The sequence below is a fragment of the Tasmannia lanceolata genome, unplaced genomic scaffold (assembly GCF_043159265.1).
Source record: "Tasmannia lanceolata isolate RefF3 unplaced genomic scaffold, GAP_Taslan_0.1 ptg000008l, whole genome shotgun sequence".
NCBI classification, from domain to species: Eukaryota; Viridiplantae; Streptophyta; class Magnoliopsida; order Canellales; family Winteraceae; genus Tasmannia; species Tasmannia lanceolata.
In genome coordinates this window covers 12,337,915-12,351,980 of record NW_027518685.1, presented here as the reverse complement: position 1 = coordinate 12,351,980, position 14,066 = coordinate 12,337,915, and the positions used below count along the sequence as shown (strand labels likewise).

General features: G+C 40.9%; 1 protein-coding gene across 1 annotated transcript; it reads left to right on the top strand.

Moving 5' to 3' along the window:
* The first annotated feature begins 518 nt into the window (after positions 1 to 518).
* On the top strand, positions 519 to 4,929 carry LOC143884378 (auxin efflux carrier component 4-like). The gene is made up of 6 exons (XM_077387907.1): positions 519 to 2,042; positions 2,131 to 2,422; positions 2,526 to 2,611; positions 3,071 to 3,228; positions 3,447 to 3,523; positions 4,337 to 4,929. Exons 1-6 carry the CDS (start codon positions 857 to 859, stop codon positions 4,401 to 4,403), a joined length of 1,866 nt encoding a protein of 621 aa, XP_077244022.1. The 5' UTR covers positions 519 to 856; the 3' UTR covers positions 4,404 to 4,929.
* Positions 4,930 to 14,066: the final 9,137 nt, after the last annotated feature.

Sequence of the window (14,066 nt, the reverse complement as noted above, 5' to 3'; positions counted from 1 at the left end):
ATTGATTTGAAGACTGACGGATGGGGCCCACGGCCCGTATCGTATCAAGTGGGTCCCATCACTTCCACCAATGAGAGAAGACTAATTAAATTGAGTCCCTAGTGAGATCACACCTGCCGTTTTTAACTCTATAAGCTTATTCAAAACAATTCATGTGATGTTGGATTAGCTCGTTACATAGATTTTGTCTTTGGCTGCAATTGATGATTAACTGGAATTAAAAGTGGTTAACAGAAAAATTATATAATGATTAGATCGTTAAGATCTGAGTCACAGCACGACAGATTGTTTAACAGAAATGCTATACACAGAGCTTTAGTATATATATCTGTTTTAGAGAAAGAGAGAGAGAGAGGGGCACGTGAACACAATCCACTGTCATCTCACACGAGTGACATGTCACTTCAATCAGTTAACTAAACCGTAGTAGGCGGTTACTTTCGAACCCAAACAAGTCTTGAGCGAGTGCAATCAAGCTCACACTCACACGGTCACACCTATATATAAAGCAACGGCCTCATCAGACCTGTTTAAAAGCTATATCACCACTCTACCAAGTACTAGTATTAGCAAAATTCATACCACACTGGTGGTGCCAATATCAAAAACCAACCCTCGTCAATATCTCCTCCCTGAAGAAAACACCCGCCTCCTTCATTTCTCCCCCTATTTCTCTCTGCCGCATTTCTGCACTTACTGCCACCTCCCTGTCCTCCTCAATCCCAACCCTCCAGTTCGTTATCCAACGGATCTTTCTTCTTCCAATTATACCCTCATCTCCCTACCTAATTTAAACCGAATGCCATTCTAACATTCCACCCTATTTTCTTCCTCCTTAGTCCTTCCTCTGTAAAACATGATTTCATGGAAAGATCTCTACACCGTCCTCACTGCGGTGGTCCCGCTCTACGTTGCGATGATCTTAGCCTACGGATCTGTCCGGTGGTGGAAGATCTTCTCGCCGGACCAGTGCTCCGGCATAAACCGGTTCGTCGCAGTTTTCGCTGTCCCTCTCCTCTCCTTCCACTTCATCTCCACAAACGATCCTTACTCCATGAATTTCCGCTTCATTGCCGCGGACACGTTGCAGAAAATCATCATGCTCTTCGTCCTCGCTCTCTGGACTAATCTAACAAAAAACGGGAGCTTAGAATGGATGATCACAATCTTCTCACTCTCAACCCTCCCGAACACGCTTGTGATGGGGATTCCACTCCTGATCGCCATGTACGGGGATTTCTCCGGTAGTCTAATGGTGCAAGTCGTTGTTCTACAGTGCATCATATGGTACACTCTCCTTCTCTTCCTCTTCGAGTACCGCGGAGCTAAGATCTTGATCATGGAACAGTTCCCTGAGACCGCGGCCTCGATCGTTTCCTTCAAGGTGGATTCGGACGTTGTGTCGCTCGACGGACGGGATTTTTTACAGACCGACGCCGAGATCGGAGACGATGGGAAGCTACACGTGACGGTGAGAAAATCTACATCATCTAGACGGTCTATCGGCGGTGGAGGTTCAGCATTCACGCCGCGGCCGTCGAATCTCACCGGAGCTGAAATCTACAGCCTTAGCTCGTCTAGGAATCCGACTCCAAGAGGATCGAATTTCAATAACTCTGATTTTTATTCGATGATCGGAGCGATTCCGCCTCCACGGCAATCGAATTTCGGGCAGGCTGATTTATATCCTCTCCAATCGTCAAGGAATCCGACTCCTAGGCCGTCGAATTTCGAAGAGCATATTGCCGGAGCAACGGGGAGTTCGCCGAGATTTGGATCTTATCCAGCGCCAAATCTGGAAATTTCATCCGTGAAGAACACTCAGCATCCTTCTCAGAACCAGATCAAAGCAAATCATGATGCGAAAGAGCTTCATATGTTCGTTTGGAGCTCTAGTACATCTCCCGTTTCGGAAAATACTGGTCTCCATGTCTTCGGTAGTACAGATTTAGGTGCGTCCGAGCAATCTGGACGGTCCGATCATGGCGCAAAAGAGATCCGGATGATAGTTGCTGATCACCCCCAAAATGAAGGACACAAAGGTTAAAAAAAAAAAATATTAAATTTCTATTTTGAATTTTGTCTGAACTTTCTAAATGGGTTTTTAATTTAATTTTATACCGATACCAGAACCTGAGGATTTTGGAGGTGAAGATTTTAGCTTTGTTGGGAGAAGAGGGATCCATGGAGAGGAGGAGAGAGACAAGGAAGGTACGGGAGGGTTATCGAAACTTGGTTCAAGTTCGACGGTGGAACTCCACCCGAAGGATGGGCTGACGTCAGATTCCGGTGCCGGAAAACAGATGCCTCCGGCGAGCGTCATGACGCGCCTTATTTTGATTATGGTTTGGCGGAAACTTATTCGGAACCCTAACACCTATTCCAGTCTCATCGGTCTTACCTGGTCCTTGATTGCTTTCCGGTGAGGATAAAAAATAAGAAAAAATTAAAAACAGGAAAACAAAATTCAAGAAAAATTCTCTTTTCTTTTCAATTAAAGAAAAATTAATTTTTTTTTTTTGCAGATGGCATCTCTCAATGCCGAAAATAATCGCAAAATCGATCTCCATACTCTCAGACGCGGGTTTAGGAATGGCCATGTTCAGCTTAGGTGAGCTCCGGATGCAAACATGCGCCTTTCGTTTATGGTAGCCATGGTTTTAAATTTCGACCGATTTCGGTGGACATCGAAACGGTATTTTATTTCGGCCGAAATTTCGATTTTTCCGAAATTTCACCCAAAAAACCTGTCTATTTAATTAATTTAAAATTTCACTGAAATTTCGACCGAAATTTAATATTGAATAAAATATTATTTTCTTTGTTTCATTTCAGCCGAAATTTCGCCGAAACTGGTGCCGAAGCCAAAATTTTAAACCATGATGGTAGCTAAGGAAAAGAAAAAAATTTATCCAAAAACATTAACCTAACAAAATCTCCTCGAGGTTTACAACTGTTAAAACCTTTCGGCGCTGAATAAAGAGATCATGCGCATATGGGGGCGTACGTTAGCGTATCGATTAGTTTTATTGTGTCGGAAGGATTATTGATTTTGGCGGTGTTGTGACAGGCCTCTTTATGGCTCTCCAACCGAAGGTAATCGCGTGTGGGAATTCTGTCGCTACTTTTGCGATGGCCGTCCGATTTCTCACGGGTCCCGCAATCATGGCCGCTGCTTCCATCGTAGTGGGCCTACGTGGTGTCCTCCTCCACGTGGCAATTGTTCAGGTAAAAAAAAAAAAACAAACTGATACTTCCACCCTCACTTGTTTTGGAACTGTCTAAAGTTCCCTGCCCAATTATTCCAGGTTCCAGCCAATGAAAAGTTGTATCATTATGGCAGTTGTGGAAAAAGCCAAAACAAGAAGGGTGTAGTTAATAAATATCAACCCCCAGTTTTCATTTTATAACGTCTTACTTTTTTATTTTGTTTTATTTATCTACAGGCTGCACTTCCTCAAGGCATCGTTCCATTCGTGTTTGCAAAAGAATACAATGTCCATCCCGCAATTCTCAGCACCGCGTAAGTAAAGGATGAAACTTATGGACAAAAATACCCTCTTCGTACATACTAATATAATGTTACTGAATAGATAGACTGATTACATTTATGGACTTTTCATCAGTCAAATTCAAATACCCATCTAGGGGTGCAAATGAGCCGAGTGGAGCCGAGCTTTGGGGTGTTCGGGCTCGGCTCGTTTAGTTTTTATGAAGGCTCGTGTTCGGCTCAGCTCGTGAAATATTCGAGAAAGCTCCGCTCGGCTCGTCTCAGGAATGATAAAAACATACATTTGTGGGATTTGAATCCAAGCCCCCTCTAAATCTAGCGCCTTAACAACTCGGCCAAACTTTCATTTGTGAAAAACAACCCACATTCTTTTATTATATATATATAAAAAGCAAACATAATCCAAGCTTTAAAGTTCGGCTCGGCTCGTTTATGAACCGAGCCTAAAAAGTTCACGAGTTTTTTCGAGCCGAACTATACAACGCTCAAGTTGAGCTCGTTTATTTGGCAAGCCTAATCTTTGGGCTCAGATTCAGTTCGTTTAGTAAACGAACGAGCCCGAGCCGAGATATTAACATGTTCACGAGCCGGCTCGGTTCATTTGCAGCCCTATACCCATCAAACAAAACCGTCCAATACTCCAATCACTGTCCTTCAAATGGACAGTTAAGGAAAAAAATTATTTCCACCTTTATGAAATCTATTTTCCATGCCGTTACAGTGCAAGTTACTGCGTACAAAGGGAGTTGTGGTCAAAATGCATTCATTTTTTTCATGTGGCATCCACTAATTCATTTTTCTAATTCTACTTTTTGGAAATTTCAGGGTTATATTTGGAATGCTAATAGCATTACCAATCACTCTCCTTTACTACATTGTTCTTGGATTATGAATTTTGGAAGAGATTGAGAACCGAAAGAGAGAGAGGAAAATAGAAATTCGGTTTCTATCTGACTTTTCAGAGGCCCAAAGGAGTGACTACCGGCAAGTCCCAACCTGAAGAAACTGATATTGTGGTGAAACATTGAAACTTTCCCGAAATTCTTCAAGAATGGAGATGACTTATAAAGAAAGGCAGATTTTCGTCTTCCCCAGAAAGCCCCAACAATCAATAGACTGAAGCCCCATCTATTTTCATATGGCCGGAAAAAGAAATGAAATTTGATTCCGAAAACATGGAGAAGAAAAAGGAGAAATGGTCATATATTTCTTTTTATACAGTGCCGGATTAGTAAAGAAAATTCTTTTCTTGTAATTAGCATCTTCTCTGCCATCAGAAAGCATTGGGAATCACCACCTTCAAGATTTTCTTCTTTGCCTTTTTTTCTAAATTGATTAGCGCAGATCCTGCAATGGTTTCGGTTGTGACTTCTTCTTTTCATGCAGAAATTGCTGAAAGAAATTGTTCTCATTAGTTCTATTAAAAATTGTCACAGTATATATAGTTAAATGACCAAAAATCTATACACCAAAGCTAGGTAAATAAACTATTAGTTTTTAAAGCTTTAAAAAGCTTACTAGTTGTCACAAGCATAAATATTGTTTAATGTATTTGCTAGGAGCAACCATTATCTTTACGGAGTAGCACCATAGTGTGACGGGTTGGGTTAATCACATCCTCGTACTGTCTAGGCCCTTTCGAGCACGAGGCATCGCTAGCGCGAAACCATATATTAAATTTTCTTTATGTGGTGTTGCCCTATAAACCCCAGCAGGCCACGCAGGTCTACCAATAAAAGACATCTGCACAATACTAAAGCAATTTCACAGAAAGCCATTTCGCCAGCCCATTGTGGGGGAGAATAGCCCCATAGGCTCATTTTTTTAGCAGATTTTTTCTTATTCATTTATTGCATCTGAGGTGGCTGTTCTTTCCAGCAAAAGTGAGCCTCAGACAAATTGCCCACCACCAATTGAGTTTGGGAAACTTCGTAGCACGATTCTACAGGTGGTTGGTTCGAGACTTCCCATGTTTGTTGCTTTGGTGGGGGAGGGAGGGGAGGATTGTTGCCTTATGGTAGCTAGCAATGCCCCATATGCTCGAAGGGCCTAAACCGCACAAAGGTGTGATTAACCCTGCTCGTCCTGCTAGGGTGCTTCTCAATATAGATAATGGTTCGGTCTTTCCCATCACCAATTAGTTTTGATAAACTTGGTAGCGCCATGATCCTATAAAGCCACTTATTAGGGTTATAGGTGCTAGGTTTTCTTTGAGTTTTCTAGGCCAAGGAGAGTTTTGGAATCCTAAACCGAAATAATGAAACCCTTCTCTCATGGATGCAGGCACACAGTCGAACCACGTAAATCTTTTCTCCTTGCATTGTGTGATTGTGTTTCTCATATTGTTTTTTGACGATTTGTGGCAAATCGTGTTTTATCCTAATTGAGAAGGTATTTCTCGGTTTCCTACACCTTGCAAATCCCATAGTTTAATGGCCAATATCAAAGCAACGGTGGGAGGTGGAAGCCCCCTCTCATCTCGTGAGACAAAGAAACTCCACTACGATCGATTTTTATACTAGCTAAGCATTAATCAGCGCTTACCTGACATAAAGGAAGCTAATGTTTGGTAGGTAAATGGACAACAATTTAAGGATCAGGTTTGTGCCACTTTTGGGGATGATCTAGCAATCAAAGAAAGTACAATGGGAGGAGACGTGCACAAGTAAGCAATAAGGATGGAGTATGAGAAGCTTTCGAATGGGTGTCCTTCACCGTCGGGTCGCACGTCTCACGTCGCACGGAACTATCATCCTGAGCACACAGGGTATGAAGCATCAATAGTGAAAGACATTTGAAAGACGTTACATACAACTCCCAAGATGTTACCCTATATATTCATGGTAATTAAGGCCTACCATTCTACCCAATTTCATGCTAGGGCGGGGCCCACTATTTTACACATTGATGTGGTGGGTCCCACCAACGCCATTCAAAGCCATGCATTGGGTGAGGCCTACATTTTACCTCATGTTTTGATGGGGTGGGTCCCATGAGGTTGGGGGATTTTTGCTGTAGCTGCAGTTGTTGCCGTTACTTTCCAAAAGACAATACGGAGCATCGCCATGTCACGGTTCCCACGATCCACCCAGAGGAAGTACATCGATGAAATAAAATAAAATTATCGTTTATCTGCAACATCTAAGGTGTATAGGTATCTTGTTCACCTTCTAGCATGCAATTCATTTCCATTCTTCTCTCATTGTAGTGTTCACTCTGCCTAGCGGACTCGTATTCGGTGATAGACTAATTACACTCATTGCACTCTATCTATTCGCCCACTATGTTAAAACTGTTCTTCAAGCAACCATACTTTAGAGGGGACCCATAGGGAGGGGAGCCCAGACTGATTTGAACAAGTGACCAAACCAGCACCCAACGAACCTCAGCTGTGAGCGATCGGATGTCTGGTTTCATGGTTTGGATCGAGATGTTGAACCACTACTAGTTCTAGCATGCCTGCACGCACCATCAGCCAAAGTAATTGGGAAATGAATTAGATGATCTTTTTTTTAACTGTACGAGCTAGTATGTAAGAAATATAGAGGGATTGGCGAATCTTAATTAAATCATCGATAATGGGAACCCAACCTAGTTGACTGGAGATCTCAGGAGCTAGGATCAATGGGACAGACAAATGTTCTCAGCGAATTGGAATGCACCACTAACATTAAAATGATGGGATTTAAACGTTAGCTGGGAATATAGTTACAGGGCGCCCTTGACAGGCTCACATATGTGAGTGTGGAAGTGCTTCCACTCCTTATGTGAATTTAGTTTGATTCTTTAGAGCGGTCATGAAACCTGAATATAGAACCTGGCCAAAAGTTAGCAATTATGAGAACTCGGCTGGGCTGAAGTCGTTTATGTGTACGTGTACTACATTTCTCAGTCTTATATTCAAAGTATTTGATTGAGGATATATGTCCACCAAATTCTTAAAACATGGCGCACCTACATTAAGAAACATGGTGCACCTACATTAAGAAAGTATTTGATTTTGTGGTGCCCATGATCGAATTTTGTATTCTTTAAAGAATGCGAAGCATGGAGGGGTCGTTAATTGTTAAACATTCCAAAAGTTAGTTATTATTAGTTGTAAATATTTAAAAATAAGTTTATAAAGTTTTAAAAATAGTTTGATAACTAATTAGTAGTCTCACTAAGAAATTAATGACCATTACATACTTTATCACCACAATTAATTGCTAGGAAAGCAACATATGGTTTTCCTATATAGAGAGAGATTGTTCACTCATATAAGAAAACTTTCACTGCTTTAATTTCTTCCATCAAACATTTTTTACACACCATTTTCTTCTCATAGATCTACAACCAAGATTTTACAGACGTTGGGGGGGGGGGGGGGGGGGGGGGGGCTGGGCATATTATAATTGTAGTTGGCCACAGGGGTGTAGGACTTATCAGAATACAAGTTCCATGATTGAATCATTAGGACTGTCTTGAAACTATGATTTTTTAGGGTATGGGGTAAGTACAATTGGAACCATCAAACGATCACTCAAGATCAGGCTGAGGTCACGTGGGGTGGGCCCAGCCACATACTCTAATATCTCTTGGGGAAGTTATATATTGGCCCTTTTTTTACTTGGGGCAGTCCCCTCTAGTCTATTTTTTACTAATCTTTTACACTAGAGGGGGCTGTCTCAAATTATTGGGGGGGGGGACTATATCATTTCCCTTTCTCTTGGAGTACTACTTTTCCATAGCTTCATGCCCTTCAGATCACATGTTTTCTGACTTGGGTCACCATACAAACCAGAAAGAGCGACAGACACCAAGTCTCTGTATATACCCAGAGCCATGCTAGTTTTTATGGGCAGATGGTGATCGGTGATCGGGGATGTGGGTCCCAAATGCTTGTATAACAGTTGGTGGGTCCCACATAGGTGTGAATACACCGAATAGTTGTTGTACATGCCGTACATCTGAATCAGTTCACCTCCTACCTTTTTGCATGTGAAAATGGAAAGGAAAAGGTTGGCATCTTTTAAAGGACATTGGCTTTCCATGAGTGGGTTTTCCCTTTTACTCTTCAAAGTTAATTTGAATAAAAGCTCTTCATGGAAAGAAAGAGAAGAATGGTCAAAAGCTGCTGCGCCTCCTTTTCTTTTGATTTACACCAGGGCTGCAAATGAACCGAGCCGGCTCGCGAACATGTTTGGGTTCGGCTCGTTAAAAGCTCGGCTCGGGCTCGTTTGTTTACTAAACGAGCCGAATCCGAGCCCAAAAATTAGGCTCGCCAAATAAATGAGCCGAACTTGAGCTTTGTATAGTTCGGCTCGGAGAAGCTCGCCAGATTTTTAGGCTTGGTTCATAAACGAGCCGAGCTGAGCCAAGCTTTAAAGCTTGGATTATGTTTGCTTTTTATATATAAAATAAAAGAATGTGGGTTGTTTATCACAAATGAAAGTTTGGCTGAGTGACTAAGGCGCTGTATTTAGAGGGGGCTTGGGTTCAAATCCCACAGATGTATGTTTTTATCATTCTTGAGACGAGCCGAGCTTAAGCTCGGTTCGTTCCACTTAACGAGCCCGAGCCGAGCTTTCTCGAATATTTCACGAGCCGAGCCGAACACGAGCCTTCATAAAAACTAAACGAGACGAGCCCGAACACCCCAAAGCTCGGCTCATTTGTATCCCTATTTCCACCACAAGACCCATCTTCAGTCTATTTTTGTCATTCACAATAAGGGGTGGTTATTCGGTTATAACCGAACCAAAATTTGATAACCGAAATAATTTCGGTAACTGAAACCGAACCGAAATTTTTAAAAACCGAACCGATTAAAAATTCGGTTATAACCGAATAACCAAATAGTGGGAGGAAAAGAGGGAAAAAAGCAAAATCTTGGTTTCGATCGGAGGGCTAGGATCATCCAATCAAAATGATTTTTTGAGCACAACCTAATTAAGTTGTGATCAATCAAATGGACGGTTTTGATCATCCTACGGAGTGCCCATATAACACTTTTTTTGAAAAAATAATGGTTTTTATCATTATTTCGGTTAACCGAATTTTTTTTTAGATAACTGAAACCGAATAACCGAATTTCCAAAAAAAAAAAAAAAAAACCGAAACCGAACCGAACCAATTCGGTTCGGTTCGGTTATTCGGTTTTAACCGAATAATGAACACCCCTAATTCACATCTTCAACTAAAGGCATCTAAATTACCCCACTTCTTGTACCTTGCTCGGGTGACCAAATCCCTCCCAGTAACTCAAAGACGAGTAATTTGTGACTCAATAAAAACTCCAATTAATTTTGTTTATTAGTGTACTCAAGTTCTTTATAAACGCATATTTTTTAGATATTAACAAAAAACTAATACAAGGTGTGAGTTTTAACCCTATACTTCTTGCGAGAAATTATATGGTGGCCGACCGTGAAGGTTGTACGTGAAACGTACCATCCTTGATTTTTGATCCAACAACAGCCTCCTAAAAAGTGCGCTCCTTTTGGATCAAATATCATGGGTGGTACCATTTTCACGGTACTTGACAGATCGGGCACCATATAAAAACTCACCTCTTGCACCTTCTACGATTGTATTTAGGAAAACCACTCAAATCCTTCGTAATTCTAAACAGCATATATGGTGGAAATCATGGTTTTAAATTTCAACTGAAATCCGAAATTTCAGGACCGAACAGAAATTTCGCGAAATTCCAAAATTGGTCCGAAATTTAGGTAATTTTGGCCCGAAATTTTGATTAAATGTTACAAAATTTCTTCCGAAATTTCGAGCCAAAATACCAAATTTCGGATTTCAGTGGGGTCCGAAATGGGTTCTGAAACCGAAATTTAAAACCTTGTTAGAAATATGTAAGTTCAAAGTGAAAATTAGGCTCCCAACCACAGATGAGACCGGATTTTCATCCTTTTTTTAGCATGCTAGAAGATCGGCCAATAGAGAAGCTGACAGGTTAGCTTGATCGGATGCAGCCAGATAGAGCTTGGACATCTTTGATCACCTCCCCATTTTAGAGCTTTGATTGTAGTTATGTTACTCGTTCCTCTTCCGTTGTTACACAGTTTTTTGGTTTGTAGTGATCATTTCCGCCGCGGGGTCTTTCTCCCCCTTTCTTTCCTTTTTTCTCTTTGAAATGGTGGAATTTTATTAAATGAATAAAGAAAGCTCCAGACCAAGAAGGTCACGGAGGCACAAAATATAAAGAATGGAAGGACTTAAAAAAATAAATTCAGAGATCTCTAGAACCAGGATATCCACTCCATCACGAGCGAGCCGGTCTGCTTCTTCATTAGCCAACTTCCAAACATGCAGGAAGCGGACTGGATGACCATCCATATAGTCCAAATTCTTATCAATCATCTCAAAGTCTCAAGAGAGTGGCTCCCATCCAACCACCTTACAATGTTAAGGGAATCACCCTCCACGGTAAGGTTGTCCAAATCTTCTCTAGCCGTCTATCTAATGTCCTTAAGAATAGCTATCCCCCTTTCTTTCCTTATTAATAAATTTTTCATCATTAAAAGACACAAATATTTGTATCCATTTGTAGTTTGCTAGTTTTGACGTACTATCTGTTTCACATTAAGAAGTTTGGTCCCCAAAACTAAGGTAAACGCTATTCTGCCTGCAAATTCTTACTCTGAACACAAAGAAAATGGACCTCCATTAATGGTGAAACTTAATTGGGCCCCACTTACATATAACCTCCAATACTTGACCGTTTTCCTTCCCATATATCAATATTTCCCTGTTTTTAAGCTGTTTATTTTTGTATTAAAAGATGGGCAGTGATAAATCGACTCCCCAAATTGATAAATCGACTCCGATGTGTCTTTCTCTCTCCTCTCGACTCCCCAAATGGATAAATCGACTCCCCCATGTGTCTATCACTCTTTTCTTTCTATGTCTAACCTAGAGGAGAGAGAAAGAAACATGGGGAGTCGATTTATCACTCCCCTAAAAGATTTGGAGCTGACCCTACTGAAGTTTTCTTTATATGTTATTATTGTAGGATCAATAGGGAATACATGTAATGCGACGGAATTAAGGAAACCAGGAATTTACTAATAAAAAAATTTTGTTTGGTATTTTAAGATAAAAGACTAAACAATTCATTTCTAGTTTAGCTCCATAGGAAAAAAGTCTGTGCATCCAAACAGAATAGCAGCATTGATTTACATACACAAGGGGGGTAATTTATTTTTTTACGGCAGAATTTATCTAGGAATCCTGTGCACCACCTTATTTTATTAGTAAGAATAAGAGTTGCAAGAGGAGGTCATAAAACCTTGCGTCATCAAAGTACAAGAAAAAACATACATATGGGGATGATTTGGTGTGAAACACATTTTATAGCAGGTGGGCATTGACAATTGGATCATCAGAAGTGGGCCCCACAAGGCCACGCTCACTACATAAAATGTTAATGCATGTGGGTCCAAACTCCCATCACCCTTCAAGGTGTTGAACATTATCTTTGCAGGGTGGTGGACTAGTCAATTCAGAAATTCATGTAGATTTCCCCTTTAGGTCCTGTTCGTTTCACAGTTTCACAACCGATTGTCAGCCCTGACCCTATTATTAGAGTATAAATTAATAGGTTTAGGGCTGACAATCGTTTGTCATAATCTGAAAGGAACAGGGCCTTAGGGTAGTTTGGGAATAACAAGGTATGCCATAGAACAAACATACCCCATTGGAAAGGGATGGGTCTTTACTATTTGTGACAGTACCCACATACGATCACATGGGGTGCCGGAAAAATAAACATATATGGACAACTGCTTTAAAAGTAGGCAAATTAGCATTCTAATCATCTAATTCTTAGTAATTGACAGGGCTTTTTAGAGGAATTTTGGAAATAAAATTACGAAAATGATATCCACACTCCCTTGTTTCAAAAGTATCACTCTTTATAATTTTTTTTTTTTTCTGGTTTACCTTTGAAGCCCACTTTTTAAGAGGCTGCTGTTGGATCAAATATCAACGGTGGTGCTTCTGTTGCCCCCGCGTAATTTCTCCTTTCCCAGAGGTGGTATAAGTTGGGAAATTATATATATGGTGGGCATGCACATGCAGCCCCAAAAAACAGTGGGGCCCGAATTAATTGGGTGATCCAAACCATTCATTTTGTTGAGCCCTGACATGGATAGGCTGTAACTAGAAAATCTTCCTAACCCCTCGATCCGTAGAGGTTTCTATACCATACTTTCCATTTTAAACCTCCACAGATCGGGAGGGTTAGGATCATCCTGTGAAGAAGATTTTTAGGGCACAACCTATCCATGTCAGGACCCAACAAATGAAAGGTTTTGATCACCCAAATAATGTGGGTCCCGCTTTCTTTCTTTTTTTTTTAGGGCCTGCACCTGCATCCACGGCCGTCTACTATATATATTCTCGGTGTAAATATAGCCAAGAACTAGGTCTCTACACCCGGAAAGCAAGACTGACTCTGTGAGAGTTACTGAATCTAGAAAAAGAGCGTTTAGCAAAAGTGACCGTTAATATGGGCGTAATTTAGCGGAAAGCCATTTTGCTGCTGACTTTTGCAGGAGGGAACAACCACCACTGATGACTTACATGAATAAGACAAAAACTGATAAAAAGTGAGCCTGGGTGGCTGTTCTCTCTTGCAAAAGCCAACCACGAAATTGCCTAGCAAACCCCACTTTCGTTTTCTTTTTCTCTCTACAACTTTTGGAAGAGGAGAAAATATGAGTGAGTAGGTTCGTAGTAAGGGGAACAGCCCAGGTAGTTATGACTCGTGAGATGCACCCATTTCAGACACTCCTCATATGTCCGGTCACGTTAGCATGATATGGACAGTTCATCCATTCCCCGGACCATGCGGACCCAACAAGCATATAGGGCCCGCCTGGCTCATTGACATGCCCAACCGTCCGATCTTGATTGGTTTGCAATAAGATTCTAATATGATTTGCTGTTGTTCTCGCCAACAAAAAATCATTTCAATTCAAATAATGATATCCTTCTAATAAGAGGAGTCATTTATCGTTGAGGCAACAGCTAGGTTGATTAAGGTCACGTCTCCTACCAGCTTTGGGGTGGCAACAAACAAGTTATTCCAAATCAAATCAACCAACTGCTTGTAAATGAGAAATTAGGAAAGAAAACAGAAGAGAGAACAGTTAGGCGCTTTTGGTTTTGGATTTTGAGAACAGTTGGTGTGACTAAAACTGATTGTTGGAATTAAAATTAGTTTTGGACTAACAATCATTTCTCAACCAGACAGGGCACCTTTGGCTAAGAGAGAGAGAGAGAGAGAGAGAGAGAGAGAGAGAGAGAGAGAGAGTGTGTATCCTAACTCTCTTCTTCTCATAATTTCATGTTTCGAGCTTTGCTTAATTTCGAGTGCAAAAAGACTAAGAAAGTGCAATATCTCAAAGAAAGAGTTAATGTAAGTCCAATGATAAGTTTTGGACTCACAATCGGTTCATAACATCCAAAACAAACAGGGCCTTGTGTTAGAGTATAAAAGATAAATAACGCCTTTCTCCAATAACTTAAGCTTTTGGAGAAGTTGGTAAGTTAGCAT